Source organism: Acinonyx jubatus, chromosome C1, assembly GCF_027475565.1.
Source record: "Acinonyx jubatus isolate Ajub_Pintada_27869175 chromosome C1, VMU_Ajub_asm_v1.0, whole genome shotgun sequence".
Lineage (NCBI taxonomy): Eukaryota > Metazoa > Chordata > Mammalia > Carnivora > Felidae > Acinonyx > Acinonyx jubatus.
The window spans coordinates 124727653-124752996 of record NC_069381.1 but is presented as its reverse complement, the minus strand read 5'-3'; the positions used below and the strand labels follow the sequence as shown (position 1 = coordinate 124752996).

Below are 25344 nucleotides of genomic sequence, written 5' to 3'. Positions count from 1 at the left end.
AAAAAAAACTGTGGGATATTCATTATTCACTTCTTAATTAATTTATAAACTACTTGTTGTATGTCAGGCATTATACTAGGTGCCAGGAATACAAACACATAGTCCTTGCCATCAAGCAGCTTACACTTAGGATGGTGCTCCTGGGTGGCTCAGTCGGTTAAGCGTCTGACTTCAGCTCAGGTCATGATCTCGCGGTTTGTGAGTTCAAGCCCTGCATCGGGCTCTGTGCTGACAATTTGGAGCCTGGAGCCTGCTTTGGATTCTGTATCTCCCCCTCTCTCTGCCCTTCCCCTGCTCGCTCTCTCTCTCTCTCTCTCTCTCTCTCAAAAATAAAATTAAAATTAAAAAAAAGAAGCTTACACTTAGGATATTCACAATTCTAACTCAGGGTTACATAAGAGCTGTGAAGTCATATTACAACTTTGAGATATTTCATGAAGTAATACATTTTCATAGATCTGGATAGATTTTTAATTTGCTCCCAAATGTATCTAAATAGCAAGAAAAATAGTTCTTGGATTCATATGTTGGCTTATCTCTATAACTGAGTTATAGGTGTACCTTGTTTAGGTGAATAGTTTGCTTCAGTTAATTCGGCTTCTTTTGGTCCTGACCACTATTTGATAATTCAAATACATCTTAATATTTGCTCTGCTATAGAAACATGAGACATTATTTCCATCTCTGTGATTTTCTTATGCACATTTGAGCTTCTTTTCACTGAACTGGTTCCTAGTGCTTCAGAATCTGCTATTTTACAGAGCTCAAAGAACTCTACTAACAGGAGATGAGTATACTCCTGAGAAGCCATCTGTCCCATGCACATGGCTCACTGCATCTGAATTCTTATATTCCCTTAAATGAAACAGCAACTTCTTACTTTTTCCTACAGTTTGAAGTTTAGAGCACTCAGGTATCCAGTTACACTGATGAGCATGTATGGTCTTCTGAGCAGGATATTGTCTCAGAACACTGGGTTCCCAAAGTTTTTTTATATCAAAAGTCAGTTCATTGAATGGGAAACATCCCCATACCCAACTGTCTGACTGGATTGAAGAAATAAATTCTCCATATCTTCCTGAAGGATTTTCCATATCTTTCATCCCATCAACTGACTATGGTTATGGTGGGAAAAAAATTACAGTTTGATGATTCCTTTTATCTGCAGCTTGATTACTTACTTTGTAATATACATTCTGCTCTTTTTGTGATGATACCTTACTTGAGTCTCAGAGCAACATAATATTGCAGGATTTGTGGAACAAGTTTATGTTCTGTTTACCTGGTCTGTTATTCTTTACCATTTCTGTAATCTCTCATAGTCATTATCTCTTTATACTCTGAATATTTCCAGTTTTTTCAGTCTGTATTCCTATAATAGATCTTCCCCACTGTACTTTCTTTTTCTGGTGTGTTTACATTAGATTGGTTCCCCTTTGTAACCTGTATATTCTTGTTAGTTGACACAGCCAGAACTACACATTGGATCATGCTTATTGTGTATCATTATTTAATATAAGAATGGAGTTTTCTAAATTTCTCCCATTTCTATCATTTGTCAAAGTTGTTTGTTGTTAAGTGCTCATATATTGTAGTGGAAAAGCAAAATGCTATAACCATGTTTATAAAAACAGTTTGGCTATTTTTTAAATAAAGTTAAACATATAAAAACTACAAAATATTAAAGAAGGAATAAAAGAAAGATCCAAATAAGTGAAGTAGAATACCATGATCATGGACTAGAAGAGCCACATTTTTGAAATGACCATTCTTCTCAAATTGTTGTATTGATTCAATGCAAATAATACAATTTCCGGAAGGATTTTTCTAGAAATTTGCATTTTAAGTGTAAAATCCATATGCAAAGGCAAAGGATAGCTAACACATCTTTGAAAAAGAAAGAAGTTGGGAAATTCACACTAGTTTTGTGTATAGTCATCAACAAAGTGGAGGCATGTAGGTCAGTGGAATAGGACAGAAAATCCAGAAGTAGAGCCTCACATATATGGCAAATTGATTTGAATAATTTCTTTGCATGTTTGATTCACATATGTTCATAATTCATTCTTTACATAATCCTTTGTAAAAGGTGTAATTTTCCCATTTTACAGATGGGAATAATAAGGATTAAAATATTAAGCAATGGGTCCAACATTATGTAACTAAAAGGTGCAGAACTCAGAATTCAAACGTTGGTCATCTGACTTCTATCCCAGGATCTTTTTACTATACGATGCATCCTACCTCCAACCAGGACTGTGATTCCAGTTTGGGTGCCTCTACTTCATCTCCTTTTTCCTGCTGTTTTTCATTTTCTCCTTTTTTTCCCCACTGTCACTCCTTTTTACAGCCTTAACCTTTCCCTTAGTTGACTGATAATTTGAACTCTTCTATACTATGTCTGTTGAGCCCTGTTTGCAAAGACAGAATATTTTTTCTAGATATTGAAAACCACCAACTGCCTCATGAGAGTCATCCACGTTGTCTCAAATTGTCCTTTGTGTGGTTACCTGGTTCCCAGTTTGCATTTATGGTCCGATTTATTGGAATTAAGTTGTCTTTAGAGTAAGCTCTAAGGAGAAGAGATTTTCTCTTCAATACCTCATAAGCTTTTTCTTGGGAGATATACAATGTTTTCTTTATGTAGCATCTTTTTGGAACTTGTGAAAAAAGAGATGGTGAACTGAAGGTTGCACATTAAATCTTACTTTCTGGTAGTCCTTAAGTTCTACTGCCAGATTTTGTTAAATTTGTTTCTTTCTTCTAATTGTTTCCTTCTAGGCCTTTTAAAATTTTTTCTAGGATTGGTCATCCATGTTAGGATTTATATTGTGAGGTTAACCTTAACATCTACTTTAGGGCAGATGTCAGGGTCTGGTCAGGATGCATGGAGTCTCAAGGATCAGACTCCTCTCTAGGCCCTTAACCCTTTGTCATTAATTTTCTTTCCTGGTGCTTCTTAGCCTTGCCAGAAATTCCAGTTTTGTCCTCAGTGCTCAGGAATAGCCACATCAAAGAAATATGTAGGGCAAGGTATGGGGAATGGGAGTTTCCATGCCCTCTCTAATCACCCCACTCTCCCCCAAATGTCCCATATGTTCACCAGTCAGGGATCTGTGTAGTCAACTGATTTTTTAGAAAGATGCAAAGCACTTCTATGTACAAAGGTGTCTTTTCACCAAATGTTCCTGGAACAATTAGATATCCTTATGCAAAAACAGACAGAGGGAGAGGGAGAGGGAGAGAGAGAGAGAGAGAGAGAGAAAGAGAGAGAGAGATAGAGAGAGGAAAAGCAAAAACAGCAGCTCAATTCATATCTCTCACTGTGTGTAAAACTTAACTAAAAATGGATTGTAGAGGATTCTGGGAAAATGGCAGAGTAGGAATCATCAGGAATCTGTCTTCCCACCGAGACATTAATTGGCACTCACAGAATCTGTCCAATGTCATAATTTTGTAACTGAATTATATTGAAGACTTGCAACTTCCACAGGAAGTTGGACAGTAAATTGTGGTAAAAATTTTGGTGAAAATTTACTGGACAGTAAATTTTGGTTAATTTCAGTCAGTTGCAACTGTTACCAAAGTAACAGCTACCATCTTCTGCCTCCAGCCCCATGGCAGACAGCTTCATACATGCTCCTGGAGCAAGTTGTACATGACTTGTGGATAAGCAAAAAGAACCCTTTTCTCCACATATCAAAGACCTCTTCTCTGGGGGCACCTGGATGTCTCAGTCGGTTATGCATCCAACTCTTGATTTCGTCTCAGGTCATGATCTCACAGTTCACAGATTTAGGCCCTGCATCTGGTTCTGTGCTGACAGTATAGAGCCTGCTTGGGATTCTCTCTCTTCCTCTCTCTTGGCACCTCCCCCATTCTTGCTCTCTCAAAATAAACTTAAAAAAAAAATCTCTGATAACTGATTGGTAATTTTCATCATAGAGGTACAGATGAAGTGGGGGCATCCATTGTTGTTGCACCCATTCCCCATTGCATTCTCCTCCCCCGCCTTTTGACTGAAGCAACTTCTAGAGGATTTAAGGGGCTGATGCCATACTCCTAATATTTCATTTTTTTTTCTCCATTTGGGAACCAGACATTTAGGACTAAGACATCCAGACACAAGTGCATAAATTTTAAAGTGACTGTGCATGCCCAGGAAAAGACACAGGCTCAGAAGAGAACTGAGAAGACCTCAGGTTTATACCTCAGGCTTATCCTTAGCACAGAGACAGCTTACAAAAGTTAAAAAATAAATGAATAAATGATCAAAAAGAATAACAACAAAAACCAGTAAAACATGGAGGAGGGGGAGAGTCTGACTTATAAGGCTACCACATTATATTTGAGCATGAGTTTAGTGATCTGTATTTATATAGTACTCAGTAATTTCCATGTATAGTTAAGTTATAGTCAACTCACTGTGGGAATGACTTCCAGGAACACTCCTAGGGCAGGAATGGCAGATGCATTGCTTTGTGAACTTGTCCTTGGTACCTGGTGCTGGAAGGATATGAATAGTGGAGGAGAAGCAAGGTTGAAACATATGCAGCCAAAGGATTAATCTGTGAATAGTTGGTTGAATTCTTAGAGCTCATATGTGGTAGAAACTTGATAAAAGATTTTTCAAATTGGATAATTTGGAAATGATTTTGCCCAACGTGCTGATAAGTTGCAAGCCTGAAAGAAACTTTGAAAAAGTAACAATTATAAAAAACAAAGTTTGCTCATCCATGCTTGGTTCAAATCTGAATCATCCTATTTCTTTGTAGAAAATAATACAAAGGGGTCATGTGAAGAGACAAAGTATAAGCAGTAGAAAATGTAGAAAAGGCATTATAGATGTGTATCCAGTGGTTAATTAATGAAAATGTATTATTTTCCTGGTTTTGGAGACATATGGAATTATTTACAAATTTTTTTAAATTGAGATAAAATTGGTATATAACATTATATAGTTTCAAGTGTATAATCTAATTATAATTAGACATCTTTATGCAGGGATCACCACTAAAAGTCTAGTTACCATCCATCACCTTATAGTTGATCCCCTTCAACTATTTTCCCCACCCTGCCATGGCCCTTCCTTGATTGACTTATTTCACTTAGCATAATACCTTGGAGATCAATCATGTTGTTGCAAATGGCAAGATTTCATTATTTTTTTGTGGCTGAGTAGTATTCCACTGTGTGTGTGTGTGTGTGTGTGTGTGTGTGTGTGTGCACGTGCATACCACATTTTTATCCATTCTTCCGTCAATGGACATATCTATTTCTTGACTGTTGTAAATAATGCTGCAGTGAACACAGAAATGTATATATATTTTCAAATCAGCATTTTTGGTTGGCATAAATACCCAGAAATAGAATAGCTGGATCGTATGGTGGTTCTTTTCTTAATCTTTTGAGGAATCTCCATAGTGTATCCCATAGCAGCTACACTCAGTGTACATTGCCACCAGCAGAGTACAAGGGTTCTCTTTTCCCCACATCTTCTTTAACATTTACTACTTCTTGTCTTTATGATAATAGCCATTCCAACAGGTATGAGATGCTATCTCATTGTGGTTTTGATTTGCATTTCCCTAATAATTAGTTATGTTGAACATCATTTCATATGCCTATTGGCCATTTGTATGTATTCTTTGGGAAAATGTCTACTTAGATCCTTTGCCCATTTTTTTTTAATCAGGCTGTTTTGTTGTTACTAAGTTGTATGAATTCTTTGGATATTAATTCCTTATCAGAGATAGGATTGCAAAAATCTCCCTCAGTTGGTTGCTTGGTTCTTATGAGTAGTTGCTTAATAGTCCGTATTTGGTACAACCTACATTTTATTCAATCATTTGTCTGAAATAGTGGCCCTTCCTGTTTCACACTGTGGAAACTGAGAGTCAGGAAAGAAAGGGGCAAGACCTGAAGTTAAGAATGCTTCTTAGGTCTCAGAATCTCGTTTTGTACACCTTCGCCTCCAACACACAGACACACACACACATACACACACACATGAACTCAGACATAGCAAAAGAATCCCAAGTTCCACATTAAATATAATTTTTACATTATGTCAAATATGGGTTTTAGTCAAGCAGGACTTTGGAGTCTAACTGCCGAGTTTGAATCCTAGTACTACTGTTAACCACCTTTGAGACCTTGGACAAATTCATCAACCTTTCTATGCTTTTGTTTCCTTGTTCACAAGACAGGATGATACTGGTACTTTACCTATCACAGAGAGTTGTGAGGGTGTAATGAATTACTTCATAGAGAATACTTGATTATACTATTATCATTGGAATTGATATTATTGACATTTGGAGCTAGTAATTTGTTTTGGGGGGTCGTTTTGTTTTGTGTTTTACTTTATTTCTCCTGTTTTTAAAAATCCTCATAGAACTTTGAAAATTCTTAGGCCCTGGGCACTTAAAAGGCCTCCAGCTCAAGATCCTAAGCAATATGACATCAGCACAGGTACTCTTAGCTAAGAAGATCCATAGACTTCAGGCGCCTAGGTGGCTCAGTCAGTTAAGTGTTCAACTTTTGGTTTGGCTCACATCATGATCTCAGGGTTTGCCAGTTTGAGCCCTGTGTTAGGCTCTGCACTGACAGTGTGGAGCCCACTTGGGATTTTCTCTCTCTCTCTGCCTCCACACCCCCCCTCAAAAAAATAAATAAACTTAAAAAAACAAGATTTATAGACTTGGTGGGCTTTATTAGGGGAATTTGGGGAATATGGAGGGCAGAGATTGGTATAAGCAACCTTCCCTCACCACTTCTTTTTAAATAAATAAACAACTTTTTTTTAAGTTTATTCATTTATTTTGAGACATGCAAGCAGGGGAGAGGCAGAGAGAGAATCCGAGGAAGGCTCTGTGCTGTCAGATGTGGGGCTCAGTCTCACAAACCATGAGTTCAGGACCTGAGCCAAAATCAAGAGTCAGGTGCTTAACTAATTAATAAGCAATTTTCTAAGAGCACATGTCACAGCAAAATTGAGTGGAAAGTACAGGGAGCTTCCATATACCCCCTGCACTTAGAAAAGTAAAACCTCCCTGACTCTGAAATTCTGCACCATAATGGCATGTTTGTTATAATCAATGAACCTACATTGACACATCACTATTACCTTATGTCCATAGTTTACATTTTGGTTCATTACCATTGTAGTATCATGTGGAATAGTTTCACTGCCTTAAAATTTTTCTGTGCTTTGCTTCTTCATCACTCCTTTCTCTGTAACTTCTGGGAACCATCTTACTGTTTCCATAGTTTTGCCTTTTTGAGACTATTTAATAGTTGGAATCACATAGTAGGTAACTTTTTAAGATAAGCTTCTTTGATTTATTAATATACATTTAAGGTGCCTCTATGTCTTTTCATGGCTTGATAGCTCATTCTTGTTTAGTGCCCAGTGGTATTCCACTGCTGGCATGTACCACTGCTTATCCATTCACCTGTTCAAGAATATCTTGGTTGCTTCCAAGTTGTGGCAGTTTGGCTGTAAGCATTCATGTGCAGATTTTTGTTTAGACATTAGTTCTCAAATCCTCTGGATAAATATCAAGAAGCATGATTTCTGTATCGTATGGTAAGACTGTCAAATACTCTTCCAAAGTGTCTTTACCATTTTGCATTCCCAGAGCAGTGACTGAGATTTCTTGTTGTTCCACATCCTTGTCAGCATTTGGTATTGTTAGTATTTGAGACTTTAGCCATTCTAATAAGTATATATGAGTTTCTTGTTGTTTACATTGCAATTTCCTAATGACTTACAATGTTGTAAATCATTTCCTATGCTTTCTTGGAATCTGTGTGTCTTTGGTGAGATGCCTGTTTACATCTTTTGCCATTTTTTAATCAAGTTGTTCATTTTTCTTATTAAGAGTTCTTTTTATATTTTGGAAAACAGTCTTTCATAGATCTATCTTTTGCAACTATTTCCCCCAATCTGACTATTGTTTCATTCTCTTGATTTTGTCCTTCATAGAGCAGAATGTTTTTATGTTAATGAAGTCCCACTCATCAATTATTTCTTGATTAGATTGTGCCTTTGGTATTGTATCTAAAATGTCATTGCCATACCATGGTCATTGCAAGTACCTTATAATATTAAAATAATCCTGATTCCTCCCTGTAGTCCCTTGTATCCTCACTGTCCTTCATTTCACTTATGAATAAGCATAGATAGATAGATTGCTGTCAATCATGTCACTTAATGTGTAAAGCATAGTTCAACAGATAAAAAGAATGTAATGGAATACATTTTTGCTATTATTATTTTGATCATACTGTTGTTAGAGAATTAAGAATAAGAAAAATAAAAGTTTTTATTTTATCTTCACTTATTCATTCCCTAACACTCTTCCCTTCTTTATATAGATCTGATTTTCTGACCTTTATCATTTTCCTTCACTCTGAAGAACTTCTTTTAGTATTTCTTGCAAAGCCAGTCTTCTAGCAACAAATTTTATTAATTTTTGTTTGGTAAAGTCTTCATTTCTCCTTGACTTTTCAAAAATAATTTCATAGAATACAGAATTCTAGGTTGGTGAATTTTTTCTTTCACCACTTGAAATATTTCTCTTCGCTCTCTTGTTGTGTTAAAGAGGTGAAGTTGTATGTAATTCTTACTTTTGCTCCTGTATAGGCACTATGTTTTTTCCTAAAATTTTGACTTTCTCTCAAGATTTTATCTTTGATTTTCTGAAGTTTGAATATGATGTGCGTAGGTACAGTGTTTGGGGTATTTATACTGCTAGATGTTCCTTGAACTTTCTGGTTCAGTGTTTTGGTGTCTTGACACTAAATAGAATAGTTCTGTCATTATTTCAAATATTTCTTCTCTTACATTCTCTCTTTCTTCTTCTTCTGGTATTCCCATTATTTGTATGTTACACTTTTTATAGTTTTTCCCGTAGTTTTTGGATGCTCTATTATGTTGCTTTCAGTCTTTTTAAAATTTATTTTGAGAGAGAGCAGGGGAGGAGTAGAGAGAGAGGGATAGAGAGTATCAAGCAGGCACTGTACTGTCAGCATGGAGCCCGACACGGGGCTCAATCTCATGAACTGTGAGATTATGACCTGAGCTGAAATCAGGACTCAGTCACTTGACCAACTGAACCACCCCAGTGCTCCAAGTCTTGTTTCCTTAAGCTTTTCAGTTTGGGGATTTTCTATTATATCCTGAAGCTTAGAGAGTCTCTTCTCAGCCATGTCCAGTCTATTAATGGGACCATTAAAGGCATTCTTCATACTGCACATGAACAGGAGAGGGGCAGAGAAAGAGGGAGACACAGAATCCGAAGCAGGCTCCAGGCTCCGAGCTGTCAGCACAGAGCCCAATGCAGGGCTCAAACTCACGGACCGTGAGATCATGACCTAAGCTGAAGTCAAAAGCTCAACTGACTGAGCCACCCAGGTGGCTCTGCATTTCATTTTTATTCTTTCTTAGCATTTCCTTATCTCTGCATATATTATCCATTTATTCTTGCTTGTTTACCTTTCCCATTAATAGCCTTATCATATTTATCATATTTTTTAAAAAATTACAGCATTCCTGACATATATAACTCTGATTCTGATGCTTGCTCTGTCTCTTCAGACTGTTTTTTTACCTTTCAGTATGCCTTATAATAGTTTTTTTTTATTGAAAGGTGGACATGATTAACCAAGTGAAAAGAACTTTAGTAAGTGACTTCTGGTAATGTAGTGGTGTAAGTTGTGGAGGGAGGGGAAGCTTTCTATAGTCCCTAGGTCTCAATCTTTTGTTGAACTCATATGCCTAGACTGTGAAATAAACCAGTGCTTCTCAGTCACTTTTCCCCACTTAGGCAAGAAAGTATGGCTACAGGGGAATGGAGGTGGCTATTTCTCTTCTAGAGCAGTCAGGCTCTGATAAAATCCTAACAGATTATTCTCTGGTAAAATACTGTTTCTTGAATACAGGCTTCATTGGTTGAGCACCCAATTTTGGCTTAGGTTATGGTCTCACAGTTCATGTGTTCAAGCCCCACATGTGGCTTTGTACTGTTAGGGCAGAGTCTGCTTGGTATTCTCTCCATCTCTCTCTGCCCCTCTCCGCTTGCTTTCTCTCTCTCTCTCTCTCTCTCTCTCTCTCAAAAATAAACATTTAAAAAAAATTTTTTTAATGGCAAAGGGTTTGCATAGACGTTTCTCCAAAAAAGACCTGCAAATGGCCAAAAGCACATGAAAAAAAAATTGCATCATTAATCGTCAGAAAATGCAAATCAAAACCTCAGTAAGCTACCATTTCATTCCCACTAGGATGGCTGGAATCAAAAAGTCAAATGACCATTTTGTTAGGGTTGCCTGGGTGTTTCAGTTGATTGAGGGTCCGACTTTGGCTGAGGTCATGATCTCATGGTTCATGAGTTCAAACCCTGTGTCAGGCTCTGTGCTGACAGCTCAGAGCCTGGAGCCTGCTTCAGATTCTGTGTCTCCTTCTCTGTCTGCTGCTCCCTCACTTGTGCTCTCTCTCTCTGTCTCTCTCTCTCTCTCTCTCAAATATAAACATTAAAAAAAAAAAGTCAGATTACAAGTATTGGTAAGGTTTTGGAAAAATTGGATCCCTTGAACACTGTTAGTGGTAATGTAATCTGATATAGCTGCTTTGGAAAACTATCTGGCACTTTCTCAAATGGTTAAATGTAGTACCATATGACTCAGCTTTTCAACACCTAGGTATATACCCAAGAGTAATGAAAAATATATGTCCAAACAAATACTTGTACATGAATGCTTTCAGGAACATTATTTATAAAAGCCAAAAGTTGGAAACAACCGAAATGTCTGTCAACAGATAAATGGGATGGTATATCCATATAATGGAATATTATTTAGCCCTAAAAAATGAATATATGCTACAGCATGGGTGAACCTTGAAAACATTACAAAATTAGTAAAGTGAGGGGTACAGTCACAAGAGACTATACACTATTAATTCTCTGGTTATGAAAGTTTAGGGAAATCCTTTGAGATAGAAAATGGATTAATGGTTGCTTAGGTTTTGGGGGCAGGACAGTGGTTAAGGGATTGATAGCTAAAGATTATGGGGTTCCTTCTTGAGATGTTGAAAACGTTCTAACATTTACTGTGGTGATGGTTGGTCATAACTGAGAGGACATGAGAAATCATTGAATTGTGTACTGTAAGTGGGTGAATTATATGGCATTATGACTTACATCTCAGTAAAGCTGCTTAAAGAAAAGAACAGGCTATTCTAAAAGTGTATGTATTTACCATCAAATTTAGCAGGAAGAGACCAGACATTTATAGGTGACATATCTTTTAGCCTCCCCTCCCCATCTCATTTCCCCTTTATACCCCAAACTTGAGGCAGGGTGTTCTGCAGCATGTGGCCTGCCAACACTCTAAAGAGGGCCACCTCTAGCAGTCTGACTCCAGCCTAAAGAGAAAGGGTGGTGGGAGAAAGGATTTCTCTAAACCACAGCTCATACCAGGCACAGGGCTTGCAATCAATCAGTGATAAAGCACCCCAGAGGCAACTGGCTATAAAAGCTTCTCTCCATAGTGCATCCTTTCCTGGAGGAGTGAGGAAACCTTTGCCTGTTATGATACAGTTCCATCTGAAATTAGATTGCTCTGACTTCTAAATAGACTTGCCCTTTCAGAGCACAAATATTGGTGCTCTGGATGAGGCAAGTGAGGCCCATGTGGTTGGCCTGTGTGAAGACATCTGTGTGCTGTCCCTGCCATTGTGGAACACTTGTGCCAGAAGACCTCCACCTAGTATGTTGTATATCTGCACACTGTATTGCATAGATGGAGAGTGTGCAGAATTCATTTTAATTGTAAACATTTCATTCTCAAAAAACAAAAGATTCAACCTGTTTTTCCTATCATTGGTAGTTCTCAACATTGGATATATATATATCTGAACATTGGATATAGATATATAGGTATATTTTGATATTTTAATTATTATTTTAATAATTAAATTATTAATTTAAATTATTTTTAAAAATTTAAAAATATTTTAATAATTAAATATATATATGTGTATATATATATTTTTTTACCAGGAGGTCAAAATGTACCTAATTATATGATTGTGAATGGAAAAAATGGTGACATAATTGGGTATTGGCAAGCTATTCTTCCAATTTCATTAGTATGTAAATTTTTAATATAAATTTGGGGGACATAAGACATTAAAGGAAGTCAACTTCAATAATATAATTTATAGCAATTATAAATAAATCTAGTAAGGCTTTTTTTTTTCTTCTTTTACAATGCCAGCACTTAGTTTTTCTTTTAAATAACAAGTGAATTTGAGGGGTTTCTGGGTTGCTTAGTTGATTAAGCCTCCAACTCTTGATTTTGATTCAGGTCATGATTTCACAGGTCATTAGATCAAGGGAGCCTGCTTAAGATTCTCCATCTCCCTCTCCCTCTGCCCTTCCCCTGCCTCAAAATAAAAATTAAAAAATAATAAACAAGAAGTGAATTTTTTATTGATCACAACCAAATAATATCTCTCATTTTATCATACAGTAGTTGCATCCATTCACTCTACTTTTCTAGTTGATTCTACATGCAAATGCATGTTTTTAATGTTGTCTATACTAATCTTGTATGTTTGTTATCAAAATACATTTAATTAAAAAAATAAAATTAACGAGTTTCAAGTTTCTCAAATTGACACTATTGTCCTAAAATACCACCACAATGCCATTAAAATGAATAATCATTTAAATATTAATGTCAGTAATCATGATACAACCTAACAGGAGTTTTCCTGTTGTTAATTATTCTCTACCAGCTATCTTCAATAGTATGGGCCCTAGAAGATGATTGGGAATTTTGTGGGTAGTTTTTAGGTTGTCATGATAGGGGGATATTATTAGGCCAGCTGTCTTGATCCCTAGGTTCAGTAGATCCAGTAGATTCCAACTCTTTTCTTTACACCCTCAATGCTTGGTTCTTCTAACTTCTGATCTTCTCAAAGGTCTAGAGGATGTGTTCACTTTTGCAAGCACTTTAAGTTGTGGTTTCTTTGCTTTTGCCAAATTAGCTACCATTGGTCTGTCAGCATTGACTTACAAATATATGTTGAGATTTTTTTTTATCCTATGATTTTTTTCTCTCCCCTCCTCTCTTCATGTGGGTTTGTGTCTTTTTTTTTTTTTTTAATTTCCTTTACTGTCTGTCCAGTGGTTTCAAAGGAAGAAGAGATCACCAAGTGATGAATCTGTTATGCTTAACAGCAGAGTGGGAGATACCTTCTCTTAGAGATTATGGCAGTGTTCTAGTTGGTTTGATTGTTATGTAGACTAGCTGGTACACTGGCAAGTAGTGCCTACATGGGGCTAGATCTGTTTAGCACACTGCCATTTGTGAGCCCACCCAAAATCCCACTGGTAGTTAAAGTTATCGGTTCATTCTAGTCTTGCATTAACTCAGCATAAGCAGTATGTTAGACAATTAACATTTTCTGTGGCTGAGAGTAATATGTAATCTTACTCATTACTATTTCTCAAGCTGAGCTTTTAGAAACTAATTTGCATTCAGAAATAACAGTAAAAACAGTGTCGTGGCTCCTTATCATTAAAAGGAAAAAAAAAACCCTGGAAAAATTGTTTTCCTGCTCTAACAGTCAGCTTTGCAACATAATTTTTCTGCATGTTAACAGATTTTTTGGTAAAAGGCCTCAGTGGGATTATAGAGGGGCATCAAATCTGAATGAACTTCATCATCTACTAAGTGACATAATGATTAGAAGATTGAAGACTGATGTTTTAACCCAGCTGCCCCCTAAAGTCAGGCAGCGGATTCCCTTTGATCTTCCATCAGCAGTTGCCAAGGTAAGAACATGTGTTTGATTGGAAGTCTTTTTTCTTTTTTAATTTTTTTTTAAAGTTTATTTATTTTGAGAGAGAGAGAGTGTGTGTGTGTGTGTGTGAGCAGGGGAGGGGCAGAGAGAGAGAGGGAAAGAGAGAGAATCCCAAGCAGGTTCTGCACTGTCAGTGCAGAGCCTGATGCGGGTCTTGAACTCATGATCCATGAGATCATGACCTCAGCAGAAACCTAAGAGTCGGACACTTAACCAACTGACCAACTCAAGTGCCCCAATTGGAAGTCTTACTTTAAGTCATTTTAAATTATACTATGAAAGATTGTACATATTGATATTTCATAGAAGGAAAAGTCTGCTTTCTTAAAATAGGTTTAATTAATAGAACATATGAACTGACTTTGTATCATTTTAAGACAAGAACAGGAAGTAATTAACTTCAGTCATCAAATAATGTGAAAAGATTCAGTATCCAACTGATTGAAAAATTTTCTGCTCACTATAGAAAAAAAGCACTTCAATTGCAACAAAAATTTAGTATTAAGAATTCTAAGGATCTGTAGGGTGTGAAGCCCAATAATTAGGAAGGGAGTTGTGTTTCTTGCTCTAGGATTTTTTTCAAGTTTGAGCTATCTTCTAGAGTAAATTGGAGGTAGGCTTCTTGAGATCTTAAAACTGTGATCATGATGGAAGATGTGAAGGTCCTTAGAAATCCTGACCTACATTTACTTTTAGGGAGTGCAATGCTTATATATTCTCTGAAATTGCTTTAAATCTGGACAAGACTTTGTCGACAAAGACTATTCATTACATTGTTTTATCTTGAAAGCTTAAGGTAGACATTTTGTAAACATTGAGCAATATGTTATTGGTAAAATAAAATGATCTGATTTTCTTTATCCATTATGTTAGCATTAGAAAGAAAAACAGGGGTACCTGCTTGACTCAGTCAGTTAGGCATCACACTCTTGATTTAAGCTGAGGTAATGATCTCACGGTTCATGGGATAGAGTCATGTATTGGGCTGTATGCTGTCAGCATGGAACCTGCTAGGGATTCTGTCTCTCTCCCTCTCTCTGCCCCTCCCCTCCTCACACGCATACACTCTCTCTCTCTCAAAATAAATAAATAGACATTAAAGAAAAGAAAGGAAAATAAGAGTCAATATGTGACTATGTTACATTTTTATTTTGCTAATATTCCTCAAGTCTTTATGCTTACTTAAATGAAATCTGATTTCTTTATCAAAATACCTGCTGCTGTATATATTTTCACTATTTTCCTTTCTTATGTATACAGACTTTTATTTTTACTTTACAAAATGTTTTTCCATATGGGGAAGCTCCCATTGTTTGATTTATGGTATTAGCAAAGGGCTTGGCTTTTCACCCACAGCTTTTCATTGGTTTTTGCCATTGGTGTGAACATGTGACTGACCTGTCTCCATATTGATGTTTTAAAAAAGGGTTTTTTTTAATGTTTATTTATTTTTGAGAGACAGAGCACGAGCAGGGGAGGGGCAGAGAGAGGGAGACACAGAATCCGAAGCAGGCTCCAGGCTGTGAGCTGTCAACACAGAGCCCAACACAGTGGGCTCCAACCCACAAACCATGAGATCATGATCTGAGCCGAAGTTGGACACTCAACCGACTGAGCCACCCAGGCGCCCCATATTGATGTTTTTAAATGAACACATTGGTATCTTTGAGAATTTCTTTTTATATCTTTCCAAAGAAAAAAGAAAAAAGAGTAGGACATAATTCATTATTGCATTAGTTGCTTTTCTGTTCTTTAAGTTGTATTTCTAAACATTATTATTTTCTCCCACACAGGAATTGAATACCAGTTTTGAGGAGTGGGAAAAATTAATGAGAGCTCCAAATTCAGGTGCCACCGAGACTGTCATGGGATTGATTACTCGCATGTTTAAACAAACTGCTATTGCCAAGGTACTCATTGCTGGGACATCATGTATTTGTCTTGATACAAATTATTTAATGTATTTTAATGCTTATATTTCAACAGCTTATTTGCATACTACAGCATGTCTTTGCCATTTAATTTTTTAACTCTCTTTTATGGAAAAATTCAGACATATTCAACATAAACAATGGTATAATAAACACCGTTATATTGGTCCATATACTGATCCTTTCCAGTATATGGGTACGCTTTGATGAGGGAGTATAATACGCTTTACACTTTTTCATTTAAAGGGCATAAATATATTCATCTTTGTCATCAGATTTTTCTGTGGCTTTTGCTACATAACTGCTACAAATAATGTTTTTTTTATTTAAGTCAATCATTTTTAATTGGTATTATGTTTCTTGTTCCCTACAGAGATAGATGTGCTCATATTCTATTTGTCTAAAAGTGCAAATTAGAGGTGTTAGAGTTTTAAATCTCAGTATGAATATAAAGTAGATTCATCACACATTGTTTTTACTAGCATTGTGGAACTTAGACATGCTAATGAGTGTCATTCCTTTCCAATTCTGAGATTTTTTTATAAGATAATTTTTTAAGTAAGGTATATTAAGCTATAATTTACATTCAGTGAAATTCATCCTTTTAAAATGTATAGCCTGATGAGACTTGTCCAATACATAGAGTCAATCACCAGCACCATCAAGATAAAGAATATTTCCATTACCACAAAAAGTTCTTTCATGCACCTTTGTAGTCCTTTGCCTCACACCCGCCCTCTGCACCTCAGCATTCACACATCTGCTTTCTATCACTGTAGGTTTGTGTTTTCCTGAATGTTACAAAAATAGAATCATATAGTATATAGTCTTGTGTCTGGCTTCTTTCACTTAGCATAAAGCTTCTGAATACTGATCCATGTTTTTGCCTATGTCATTTCGTTTTTTCCATTTTTATTTCTGAATAATATTCTAGTGTATGGATTTATTCCTTCACCAGCTAATGACCATTTGATGTGTCTTATGAGTTATGGCCACTGTGAGTAAAATTGCTGTGATCATTCATGTACAGATCTTTATATGGACAGATTTTCATTTCCCTTGAGTAAATAACCAGGAATAGAACTGTTGGGTCATATGGAAGACACAGGTTAAATTTTATAAAAAGCCTGATGAGTTTTACAATTAGTTTGTTAAGTATATACAATTTTGATTGGAATTATTTTGAATTATAAATTCATTTGGAAGAACTGACTTCTTAATACTATTGAATTTCCTGATCTATGGAAAGAGTGTCTTCTTTAATTTCTCCTAGCCTTGTTTTCTAGTCTCAGTGAATACATTTTGCTAGATTTATTCTAGTGATTTCACGTCTTTTTAGGCACTTGTAAATAGTATTTTTAAATTTAAATTTCTACTTTTTATTGCTAAATGCAGAATTATTGTCTCTTTTTATTTATTGAACTTTTGTCCTTTGATTTCGCTGAGCTGACTTATTAATGCTTATGGATTTTTGGTAAATTCTGTGGGATTTTCTGTATAGAACATCATTTTGTCTGCACGTAAAGACATGGGTGTAATCTTTTATTTATTTTTCTTGACTATCACATTGAAGGAATGCAAATACAGTTTTGAGTAGAAGCAATACGATTGAACAACTTTGCCTTGCTGTCATCCATAGGGGGAAAGCATTCAGCCTTTCACCATTAATTATGATGTTATCTTTAAGTTTTTCATAGATATGCTTTCTTAGGTTCAGAAAACTTTCTTCTTTTATTGAGTTTGTTGAGAGGAAAGATGAAACATGAAAATTTATTACCTGACAGAGCAAGGTTAGCATGAGGGTAGTTACCATAAAAGTGGATAAAAAGAAAATGGCTAAAATTTTAAGAAAATTATAAAGACTTGGCATGGGCTATCCTGACTATTCAGAATAAGGGGGTCTTGACACAGAAAGTCCACACTCACTCAGACGCTTTATTTCCATTGGCCTCTACCAGGTGCTGACTAGATCATAGAGCACCCCCATTAGTGGACTACTAAGTCCAGTACCTACTTCCAGAACCTTATATTAAGCAAAATTGCTTCTGGGTGCTGGTTCGTAAGAAAAGCTATTTACCCATGCAGGCTAGGCAGAAAACCCTGTCGAAATCAGGAACTTGCACTGTTATGAGACAGAGATCCATTATAGCTGGGGGAGAGGCAGAAACTCCAGGGAAGTCCCACGTGTAAGGCTCAGCTGGATCAAGGGGCCTGCCTTACATTGAGTTGGTACTAGGAGACTTAAGAGGTCCCCTGCCCCCTACCAGGAACTTAACTGAAAAACCACGAAGATCAGTCTATCAAGGGAGAGAGACATGAGTCTTCAGTGCAGGCATGTAGGGACAACTGGAGTATGCAGCTGGAATACCTAAAAAAAAAACAAAACAAAAAACCTTGGCACATACTAGCACAAGGTAGAAGCATCCTATTGCTGGGGGAGTTCAAAGTTTGTTGTGTATTGAAGGCAAATGTAACAAAAGAAGAACCTAAATATAAGGGAACCTAAATAAAACTCATTACTGATGAGATTGTCTCACTCCTTCCCACACTATCATCCTGATCACCCCCCCTCAAAAAAACAAAAAAGCATGCCCATTTCTGGGTCTAAGTATCAATTATCTCAGACTGTTCTATTCTTCTACATATGATTTCTCACACATAATAGAAATTATGAAATAAACAAAAGTAATTTTTAAAAAAAATAATCCATTCTCAAGAGATAAAGCAAATAATAAAGTCAAATTGATAAATGACTTAGACTGTAGAACTATTAGACAAGGTCTTGTAGAAAGCTATGAATAATATGTTAAATGATCTAGCGGCAAAGGTAAACAGTATACATGAAAAGGTGGAGAATTTCAGAATAAATATGAATATTTTATTTATTTTTAGTTTTTTTGAGAAAGAGACAGCATGCATGTGTGAGCAGGGGAGGCGAGAGAAAATCTTAAGCCATCTCCATGCTCAGCACGGAGCCCAATGTAGGGCTCAATCTCATGACCATAAGATTATGACCTGAGCCAAGATCAAGAGTTGGACCCTCAACCAACTGAGTCCCCAGGTGCCACAGTAATATGAACAATTTAACAACAGTAAAATGGAAGTGTTAGAAATAAAAAACAGAATTGAAGAAAAAGAAAAGTTTTTCAATCAGTTTATAAACCAATACAGGAGATAAAATATAATCATAAAAAAATCTTAAATGTCCTGGATGTTTATCCTAGAGCAATGAAAACTTTGGTTTACACAGACCCCTTTATGAGTCCAAATGTCCTTCAAACAAATTGTAGTATATCCATACAATGGAATACTCAGTTAAAAGGAATTGAACTATTGGGGCACCTGGGTGACTCAGTCAGTTAAGTGTCCAACTCTTGATTTTGGCTCAGGTCATGATCTCAAGGTTTGTGAGTTCGAGCCCTGCATCAGCCTCTGCACTGATGGTGTGGAGCCTGCTTGGGATTCTCTCTCTCTCCTTCTCTCTCTGCCCCTCCCCTGCTATCTCTCATTCTCTCTCAAAAATAAATAAACTTAAAAAAAAAAAAAGAAGGAATGAACTATTGATAAACACAACAAACTGGATGAATCCAGAGGTCTCATACTGATGGAAAGAAGCCAGTCTCAAAGTTTACATATGTGACACCATTTTTTATAACATTTTCAAAACAATGGAATTATGATGGTAGAAAGTATTATTATACCAATGCCATTTTCCTGGTCCTATGGTACTATGGTTATATAAGAAATCATCATTAGGGAAGCTAGATTAAGGTTACACAGAAACTATTATTTTTTTGCAACCTCTGGTGTGTCTAAAATTATTTCAAGATAAAACGTTTTAAAATGTACATATAATGGACACAATAATCTAATGACAAAAAAGAAATCTAAATTAATCCAAAAAAGGCAGAAAAGAAAGGAAAAAGAACAACTGGCTCAATCAGAACACAACTAATAGGATGTTGGGTTTTAATCTAGTTTTATCAATAATTACATAGAATGTAAATGATCTAAACCCACCAAGTTAAATGGTAGGAAGTGTCACATTGCATAAATCATGATATCTGCAAAAAAGTTATTTTTATGTATGAAGGCTAAACGTTAAAAATAAATGGATGAAAAAAGTTATATCATGTAAACATAATCAGAGGAAAGCTGATGTGTAAATACTGTAATATCAGATAATATAGACTTCAGAACAAAGATTATTTCCAGGATTAAAGAGGAAATTGATAGGTCACTAAAATGACAACATAGGTTGTTCCTGAATTTGTTACTCCTCACAAGAACAATAACTCAAAAGTATTCAGGAAGAAGATACCCCTAAGAGAATCTTAGCACACAGGGGTAAGGCTGAAACATCCCTTCCCTCCCCCCTCTCCCCCATACCCTAAAGACCAAGACAGACCACATTATAAGGGTAAGAGAAGTGGCTACATGTTGACTGCATAGCCGTACCCCTAAGTCAATGCAGCACCATTCGAGGATATTCCCCCTGAGCCTTTGGCTCCTCCAGCAGAAAAAGAAAATCCATGGCAAAAACCAGCACCAGCAGCACCACCCTACCCCTCACCCCAGTATTATGGGTTGCCCTGCCAGAGCCACTACTTTGATCTTTATCCATGGGGATTGCAGGGAAGCTTGTGAGGCTCAATCAGTGGGAATTTGACAGTGACAGAGAAGCAGGGAGGAGCTTGCAATAACCAGCACCTAAACCTTGGCACACTGAGTTTGTACCTGCAACATCATTGTTATTATCCCAACGGGTGACTTTGCTCATGTGCAGAACGACATCAGTGACACACTCTGACCAATGAGCACAGCAGGGTGCATATCTGCTTAATTCATATCATATGAGGATTTTCACCCACGGTACAGGCCAGTTTGCCTATGCCCAGGCAGTGAGGTTAGTCACAGCCCCACCTGCTACAGAGAATGTCTCCTGGCTACATTTGACCAGAGGGGCTAGTGAAAACATCCAGAAGTTGTGCAGCATAGTAACACTCAAGCCAAGGGGCAAGTGGGCCAAGCTGATTGCCCCCAGAGCAAAGCCAGTTCCAGGAATGAGGATTCCTGTGCTAAGCACAGGCCTTAATTCATATCCAAGGCTGACAGTAGCTCCCAAACAGAGAGCCTATCCGGGAAATTGAGAGTAACCTAGAGCAGTCCCTCTTTCCAGCTGAGGCAAGGGTGAGACACAACTGTACCTACCTACTCTGATTCCTGGCCTCATCTGACCAGAGGGGCTAGTGAGAATACCTGAAAGCTATGTAGCCCAGAAGCACCTGAGCCAGTAGAAGGGCAGGCAGAGTTGATAGTTTGCAGAGCAAAGCCAGACACCTGTTCAGCTAGGGAATTTGGGGTACAGGTCAGCTTGAGTTTAAGACAACAAAGAGCTTTACTAGCATCGTAGCTGCTTCTCCCACTGCACTCGGGCAGGGAAACAATTTATGGCCCCACTCATTAGTGAATACAGCCTCCAGTCTACCCGATCAGAAAACCTTACCAGAGCATACGGTATCTGCATAGCCCATCTAACAGCCCATGCATAGTGACTTTTGAACAGAGAATATGGCCTATGGCTTCCCTCATCTGCACAGCAAAACTGGTGGCTTCACCTGGCCAGTATATAGTCTTGCCTGATTTGGGTCCCCAAACCATGAACCTTACAGTCCCCGGGTCCTGTCTTGCTGCCCTGCCAGGACAGGGAAATGAATTCATTACTCCATCTATAACCAAACATAGCACCCAGACCTGATCATCTAGTAAGCCTGACCAGAAAATCCAGGCAAATGTGGAGCCCATTCTCCAGCCTCACTTGGGTACAGAACCAAGCCAGCAGTCCTATCCAACCCTTCTCAGCCAGTAGCATATCTCCTTATCCTCACCCTCAGAGCTCAAACAGTTGCCTTGCCACATTCATTTATAATAAAATCTCTCAGCAAACAAGGAATAGAAAAGGACTTTATCATCTTAATAAAAGGCATTTGTGAAAAACTTACAATTAACATCATACTTCATGCTCAAAGACAGAATGCTATTCCCTTAAAATCTAGAACATTACAAGAGAATCTGTTCTCACCACTTCTGTCCAACATTGTTTTAACATTGTTCTTATAACTGTGTAATAAGGCTAGAAAAACAAATAAAAGGTACACAGATTGAAAAGGAAGAAGTATACAGGCAACATGATTGTCTGCATGGAAAATCCAATAACACTTGAAGCCACTAGAACTGAGTGAATTTATCAAGGTTGCAGGATTCATGTTCAAATACAAAAATCATTTGTAGTTTTATATACTGGCAACAAAAAATTGCAAGTTCAAATTTAAAAAATACAATTTGCAATAACATCAATAAACATGACCTACTTTGAGATAAATTCAACAAAATATAACTGAAAACCACAAAACATGGTCTAGAGAATACAAAGCAAGCTTAAATAAATGGCAAGGTAGATCATGTTCATGAATTAGAGGATTCAATGTTGTTAAGATCCCGTTTCTCTGTAAATTAACTTATATTTTCACTGCAATGCTAATCAAAATCCCTATAGTCTTTTGTAGAAATTAACTAACAAGCTGCATGTAAAATTTATGAGGCAGCACAAAGGACTTAACTTTAGCCAAATTAATCCTGAACAAAGTTGAAAGACGCATACTGCATGATATAAATACTTAGAATAAAGTTACAGTAATTAAGACTTTGTGATAATTGGCATAAGGATAGCCATTTAGATTAGTGAACCAAAAAAGAGAGTCCAGAAATAGACCTTCATATAGATTGTCAATTGATGTTAGGGAATGAGATAAGATAACTCAATAGGGAAATGATAGTCTTTTCAAAGAATACTGTTGAGACAATTGAATATCCATAGGGGGAAAATGAGCCTTGGACCATTATTTTGCACGATAGATAAAAAGTTACCTGAGGGGCGCTTGAATGGCTCAGTCGGTTAAGCACGGGACTCTGATTTCAGCTCAGGTCATGATCTTGGGGTTTGTGAGATTGAGCTCTGCGTCGGGCTTTGCACTGACAACGAGAGCCTGCTTGGGATTCTTCCTCTACCTGTTTTGTTAGGAAAATGAAAATGTAAAATACAGATGGGAAGAAAATATTTGCAATGCATTTCCCCTGCTCCATTTTGCCATGTTAAAATTTTTGGTTTGATCAGTGTTCATTGTTTACAATATAATGACTTTGTTAAACATTTCACAGTTGAGCTATAATTACATTTCTTTTGTTTGACAACTGTTGTTTTTCCAAGATTTAATAGCTGTTTTTTTCTTGTTTGCTTGCTTGCTTAGCTTTCTAAGTACTTGATACTGAGTACAGAATGCTTGCTTCTGTAGAAAGAGTATATATGAGAACCTTTTTGATAATTTCAAATCTGTGGTGAAAAATCCTAGTTGGATGTCAGACAAGTATCAGCAATCAGTAGAAAATTGGCACCTGATTCCTAGGATCCTTGAAAGGAGTGAAAGGCGAGGAAAAGTCAGTTTTCCCCAGACTGGAAATGTTCCCAAAGATTAATGGCAGCAGAAGACCAGTCCTTGCTACCCTAATTCCCGGTGTTTAGTCCTTTTTCATTCCTTCCTGTTAGAACCTTTGTCCTCAACCACCTATGTAAACTGGAACTCTGTATTTCTATTTCTGGACAGCAGCCAGAAATAATTCATGGCATTGCTGAGTTGGAATTCTTAATACATTTTCCCCAGCATTAGTGATATCCAACAGTCAGGGTCTGTAGTAACTGTAAATAATACGGTTTGTCTACATTATAGATGAAATAGACTTTGGAGGAAGTAGCTAGTTTTAGACTACTTGTAATAATGTTTCTATGAAAAAAATGTGTTTCAGAGTGCTACCAAACCAATTTATAAATGGACTTTTGGAATACCACAGATTATAAATTGGCTACTATGTTATATGCATACTAGTGTTGAGACTTCCTTTTTTTGGTTATGTGTTTTCATGACTTATTCAACAAATATTTATTGAGTGCTTGCTATCTAGCAAGGATCATGCTTGGTGATAGGAAGGAAGGAATGTTGAACAAGATACATTGTCTATCTTTGAAGGAACTTGCAGTCTCTTGGAGAAGACAGTAAAATAAATGTTCAACTACAGCCCAGTATATTTAATGTTTAAATTAAAAACAAGATATGTTGGGAGCACTTTGGATAAGACATGTATCCCAGTCTTGAGAGTTCGGAAAAGATATCCCAAGGAATCAAGTGTGATTTAGCCAACTAGAGTAGAGGGGAAGTGAAATGGGAATCGGTTGGGGTTGATAGAGTGTATGTCAAGACAGATGAATAGTTTGTGCAAACTCACAAAGATTGGCCAGAAAAGGCATATTTAGGGAATCAAAAGTAGGTCATCATAGCCAAAACATGAAGTGTCAGGGAGGAATTCTGAGAATAGTTGAAGATCAGAGAGAGCAGTAACCCTATCATAAAGATCATAGTTTATAGTTTGTCCTAAGGGTTCTGAGCAATGAGGTAGAGAGTAAAATAGAGTAAAATGATTGGATTTGTGCCTTGGGAAAAGAACTATAGCTATGTGGAGAATGCACTGGAAGGAACAAGCCTGTAAGCAGGGAATTCAGTTGGGATGCCACACTGGTAGTCCAGGCTAACAGCAGTGACACTAAACAAAGGAAATGAAGGTAAAATAATGTTACTGGTAAAAAGTCAATTAGTGAATGATCCCAGATCATGACAATTACTTTTCTTCTTCTATATCATTACTTTTATTGCTTTGTAATATTTGCTGAGAATACAATGGGTTAAAATGAACAAATTCTTTAGATTTAGGATCAGCATAGTACTTTCCTAGGAAAAAAGGACAGATGTAAGTGGTATGGTTTGGCCAACTCTCAGTGTTTTTCTGGTATATTGCAACACCTCATTTTACCGAAAACCTTTTAAGAGAAATGCCAGTACCTTTTCTATAAAAATGATTAAACCAACCCATAATTTAAAATTTCTTGTCACTTTGGGGATGAGAGCATTCCTTATGCCTTAAAAACTTTTTAGAAGGCAAACTGCGCTAAACACTTTTCCATTATGCACAGAGTGCATTTCCTCTTTGCTGTCTTGACTCAGCAGCTTCACACAGGTAGGATCCTATTTATAATATGCAGTGATGTATAATGAGGCCACTGCAGTATTCCCTGCTGCACAGGGATCAGGGCGTTGTGAGACTGAAGAGAACCTTGTCCTGTGCCAGTTCTTTTGTGTAAGAAAGGGACTCTGGCTCTAAACCAGGCACATTTGGCCTCTTGTTCTTTAGTAAGGATATGGTTGGTAATAATAAAGTGCAAATAAAACAATAATGTTATCCTTGTAGAGGAAGAGAGAGATAGTATATTAGCTCTATGGCCATGTGGTCTGGAGGAAGGCTTTAATAAAGGTGGAGACATTTCCATTTGAGAGGGAGGAGTCATGCAGGAATTTTGAGGTGGCAGGAATGGTTAAGTTTGGAATCACAGATGGAGAGATTTGCCTTAGAGAAAAGAAGAAATACCTCTCA

General features: G+C 37.0%; 1 protein-coding gene across 8 annotated transcripts in view; it reads left to right on the top strand.

The window, feature by feature from the left end:
* Positions 1–25344, top strand: part of ZRANB3 (zinc finger RANBP2-type containing 3) — a 306588-nt gene that overhangs the window by 203418 nt on the left and 77826 nt on the right. For all 8 annotated transcript variants that reach the window (XM_053214960.1, XM_027055893.2, XM_027055892.2 and 5 more), the window contains 2 exons: positions 13676–13847; positions 15670–15786. In XM_053214960.1, the coding sequence (XP_053070935.1) occupies positions 13676–13847; positions 15670–15786 (289 nt within the window). The remainder of the gene's footprint in view (positions 1–13675; positions 13848–15669; positions 15787–25344) is intronic.